The sequence below is a fragment of the Penaeus vannamei genome, chromosome 17 (genome assembly GCF_042767895.1).
Source record: "Penaeus vannamei isolate JL-2024 chromosome 17, ASM4276789v1, whole genome shotgun sequence".
Lineage (NCBI taxonomy): Eukaryota > Metazoa > Arthropoda > Malacostraca > Decapoda > Penaeidae > Penaeus > Penaeus vannamei.
Window position 1 is genome coordinate 30726274 of NC_091565.1, and position 5000 is coordinate 30731273.

General features: G+C 42.7%; 1 protein-coding gene across 2 annotated transcripts in view; it reads right to left on the reverse strand.

Moving 5' to 3' along the window:
* LOC113828552 (sulfotransferase 1A3) overlaps positions 1-4967 on the reverse strand; it is a 7139-nt gene extending 2172 nt beyond the window's left edge. The window contains exons 1-5 of one of the 2 annotated variants that reach the window (XM_027381556.2): positions 4847-4883; positions 3392-3508; positions 2612-2782; positions 1431-1576; positions 252-453 (exon numbers count right to left, since the gene is read on the reverse strand). In XM_027381556.2, coding sequence (XP_027237357.2) covers positions 252-453; positions 1431-1576; positions 2612-2782 — 519 coding nt within the window. In that variant the 5' untranslated portion in view covers positions 3392-3508; positions 4847-4883. Of the gene's footprint in view, positions 1-251; positions 454-1430; positions 1577-2611; positions 2783-3391; positions 3509-4846 lie in introns of both variants that reach the window. The other variant, XM_027381554.2, reaches the window with a different exon arrangement.
* Positions 4968-5000: the final 33 nt, after the last annotated feature.

The window sequence follows — 5000 nt, forward strand, 5'->3', positions numbered from 1 at the left end:
AAAGGGATAATTAGAGATGAAGCAACAGAACAAGAATGTTATATAAATCAGTAATGGAACCAGTAATCAAAACACACACTGAAGGAACAAGAGAGAGAGAGAGACAGAGAGAGAAAGGAAGAAAGAGAAGAGAGAGCGCGAGAGAGAAAAAGATAGATAGAGAGAGAGGTGGGAAGGGAGACAAATAGACAGAGATATAGATACAGAGACAGAAACAAACCCACGAGAAAGCCCAAGGCCGAGCCCCCTACCTTGACCTTATCCAGGACAGGGGCCGCGAAGAGAGAGAAAGGCAAGTGGGTCTTCAGCGTGCGCGGGTCGGGTGTCGCCTGCGCCATCTGGAGACACACTCCGTCTCGGGGGTTGGCATTCGGACACAGTTTCTTGAAGGTTTCGGATAAGGGCATACTGTTCTCTCCCGAGGGATCTTCTGGCGGACTGAACATGTCGCCTCTGGAAGTAGGGGGGGGGGGCTGTGTCAGGCGTTGCTCCGTTGTGGCAGTGTTTCTTTCTCTCTCTCTCTCTGTCTTTCCCTTTCTCTCTGTTTATCTGTACTTCTTTATCTATCTGCCCTTACTCTCTCTCTATCTATCTATCTATCTCTGTCTATCTATCTATCTATCTCTGTCTATCTATCTATCTATCTCTATCTATCTATCTCTCATTCCCTCCTTCCCTCCCATCCCATCCCTCATCCCTCCCCATCCCTCCTTCCTCCCCTTTCCTCCCATTTCCTCCCATCCCTTCCATCCCATCCCTCCTTCCCCCCCCGTCCCTCCTCTCCACACCCCTCTCCTCTCCTCTCCCTTTCCATCCCTCCCTTTCCTCCCATTTCCTCCCATCCCTCCTATCCCATCCCTACTTCCTCCCCGTCCCTCCCATCCCATGCCATCCCCCCCCCCGTCCCTCCTCTCCACATCCCTCTCCTCTCCCTACCATCCCATCCCCCCCCCCATCTCTCTTTCCTCCCGTTTCCTACCATCCCTCCCATTCCTCCTTCCTCCCAACCCCTCTTCTCTCCCTCCCGCCTCCCATCCCAACCCCTCTCCTCTTCCTCCCTCCCCTCCCCCCTCCTTCCCCCCCCTCCCAACCCCTCTCCTCTCCCTCTCTCCCCTCTCCTCTCCCCCCCTCCCAACCCCTCTCCTCTCGTTCCCCCCACCCCTCCCAACCCCTCTCCTCTCCCTTCCACCACCCCTCCAAACTCCTCTCCTCTCCCCCCCCTCCCAACCCCTCTTCTCTCCCCCCCCTCCCAAACCTTCTCCCCTCCCCCCCTCCCCCCTCCCAACCCCTCTCTTCCCCCTCCCTCCCCTCCCCCCTCCCAAACCCTCTCCTCTCCCTCCCCCCCACCCCTCCCAACCCCTCTCCTCTCCCTCCCCCCACCCCTCCCAACCCCTCTCCTCCCCCTCCCTCGGCCACAACCAAGAACTTACTCCATGAAAGGGACGCGGTCCATGATGGCCACGTCCGCCTCGGGGTTGTTCAGATCCGGGTTGTTCCTCATTGTCCACACGATCTCCTGCGTCCACGTCGTTCCACACTTGGGCCACGTCATCACCAACACGTCACCCTCGCGGAACTGTTGGAGGTGGAAGTGGTCGTGGTGTTGGTGTTGGGTGCTGATGGTGAGGAGGGGGAGGATGGTAGTGAGGAGGAGGAGGAGGAGGAGGAAGATAGAGTTAGTGATGATGAGGAGGAGGAGGTGGAGAATGGTGGTGATGATGATGATGAGGAGGAGAAGGAGGAAGAAAAAGATAGAGTTGGTGATGAGGAGTAGGTGGAGGATGGTGAGGAGGAGGAGGAGGCGGAGGATGGTGATAATAAGGAGGAGAAGGAGGATGGTGAGGAGGAGGAGGAGGCGGAGGATGGTGATAATAAGGAGGAGAAGGAGGATGGTGAGGAGGAGGAGGAGGAGGAAGATAGAGGTGATGAGGAGGAGGTGGAGGATGGTGGTGAGGAGGAGGAGGAAGAAGAAGATAGAGTTGGTGATGAGGAGTAGGTGTAGGATGTTGATGATGATGATGAGGAGGAGGAGGAAGATAGAGGTGATGAGGAGGAGGTGGAGGATGGTGAGGAGGAGGAGGATGGTGATGATGAGGAGGAGGGAGATAGAGGTGATGAGGAGGAGGTGGAGGATGGTGATGAGGAGGAGGAGGAAGATAGAGTTGGTGATGATGAGATGGTGGAGGAGGATAGTGGTGATGATGGTGATGATGAGGAGGAGGAGGAGGAAGATAGAGTTGGTAATGATGAGGACGTGGAGGATGGTGATGAAGAGGAGGAGGTGGAGGATGGTGGTGATGATGATGATGAAAATGATGGTGTGGATCATGAGGAGGAGGGGGAGAAGGAAGAAGAAAGTAGAGATGGTGATGATGATGATGAGGAGGAGGAGGAAGAAGAAGAAGAGAGTTGTTGATGATGAGGAGGAGGATGATGGTGATGATGATGATGATGATGATGATGATGAAAATGATGATGATGATGATGATGATAATGATGATGATGATGATGATGAAGATGAAGATGAAGATGTCGATAACGTTGACGATGACGATGATCAAGAAGAAACTCATAAAAAGGACAACCACGCGAATGGCAAAATCCACCTCACCTCGAAATTGTAAAGCTTGTCGGCGAATTTGCAGAAAGCTTTCGTAAAAACCCAGCCATCGGGCGAGAGCCTTATCAGCCCATCCTTGTAGTTGGGGAAATTTTCGAGTAGTTTCGCCAGCTCGTCTCCCTCGAGCGCGCTGGCCGTGTGACCGCTCGCTAGTGTTGCCATCTGCGGTTCCGTGGTTATGAAGAAGAGAGGGAGAGAAAATTGTATTTTTTTATGTCAAAAAAGACGTTGTAGAATGGATGAGTTTGTTGTATTTAGGAATGTGGGAATCATGGTCTTTCACGGGTCGAAAAATAATAGGATATTTGTGATTTTACATTTTTATGCATTTTTAAAATTTGCAGTGGAGAAAACCGAGTTTGTTTGTTTTTTAGTGTCATTCGTACGCGAAAAAAAGTTATTTCTGATTTATGGTTTTATAGATAAGAGAAAACACATGGAGACTGAGAAAACAAAAACAAATTGTATATTTACGGAGGAAACAAAATCAATGATTTTTTTTTTTTTTTTTTTTTTTTTTTTTTTTTTTTTTTTAGGTTTTTGAGGTCATAGTTCTATGGACTGTACACGATTTTTTTTCTTGGCTTTTCTTAAATGATACGAACAAAGTAATCTACTTATAGCATCAAGTTACTTATGGGTTACTTATAGAACACTTATCATACAATAATGAATTTCAGAAATATATAGAATTTGATCAACACTTGAATAATACATCCTTTTGGATAAGGCTATAAAACATTACTGTAACGTAAACATTCGCTGTATTACTGTTATCAGTATTGCATGCACTCTTTATCTCTGCCACAGGAGGGTTGCAAAGCGCCACGTCCTCTTTGCTTGCAGCTGTTGGCGTTGCAGTGGCGATGTGGTCCTCTGATGTCTCGACTGAAACGAGTTTGGCAGAATTTATGTAAAGGCATATACACAGAGAGAGAAATAACGATAGAGAGAATGGTAATAGTAGTTGTTGTGGTAGTAGTAGCAGTAATAACAATAATAGTAGTGATATTTGCAATGAAAATGATAATAATAATTATGATTATTACTACTTAAAGATATTATTAAAGATAATATTATTAAAGATTATTAAAGATAGTAATAATAATAATGATAATGGAAAATGCAAGTGAAAGTAATTATGAATATATTAATCTAATGAAGAATAAAATCCTTCACAAAAATGTGTCTCACTTTTACCTTGATAATCAAATTGATAACAATAATATCCTTGCTACTATCACTATTTTTAGGAATATTGATATTAATTGTTACTAATATTACTACTATTACTACTGTTGATAATATTACTACTACTGCTACCACTACCACTAATTATCACTATTACTACTACTATTACTTGTATTGTTAATACTACTACTAATACTACTAGCACTATTATTGCTACTATTACTATTATTGCTATTACTACTACTACTACCACTACCACTATTACTACTACTACTACTACTACTACTATTACTACTATTCTACTATTGCTAATATTACTACTACTACTACTACTATTACTACTATTCTACTATTGCTAATATTACTACTACTACTACTACTACTACTACCACTACCGCTATTACTATTACTACTACTATTACTACTACTATTACTACTACTACTGCTATTACTTGTACTACTGCTACTACCACTAAAAAGTATTGCCACTATTACTAATATTACTTCTATTACTAATAATGATAATAGTAATAGTGATAATGATAATAATTAGTGTAATGACCAAAATATCAATAATAATAATAATAATGATAATGATGATAACATTGATAGTAATAATAAAGAAAATAATAATGATAATAACAAGAACAATGATAATGATAATAATGATTACAATAATAAAAATAGTAATGTTAATACTATTATTAATAAGAATGATAATAATGATTACAATAATAGTAGTAATAATAGTAATGATAATAGTAATGATAATACTAATAATAATAATGATAGTGATGATAATAGTGTTGATAATAATAATGACAGATTACTATCATTAGTATTGCAATGATACTAACAATAATAGAATCAACGACAAAAACAGCAATAATAACCATACCAATAATAACGATGATACTATCAATCATAATATCAACATTACAAATAAAAGCAGTATCACCGGTAAATACAGGACCTTTAAAAGCGCCAATGAGGATAGCGAAGCAACCACTGAACCAGAGATCGCCATGAGCTTACCTCAGAACCGTTCTCACCGACGGCCAAATCACGTCTGCCAGTAGAGAGTTCTCCGGTTTCCTTCAGACTGTTTACTGTTTACGATTTCAAGCAGAGATGCCAATTCATCTTTTTTTCTTATTTTGCAAAGTTCCCAAAATAATATCAATTTATA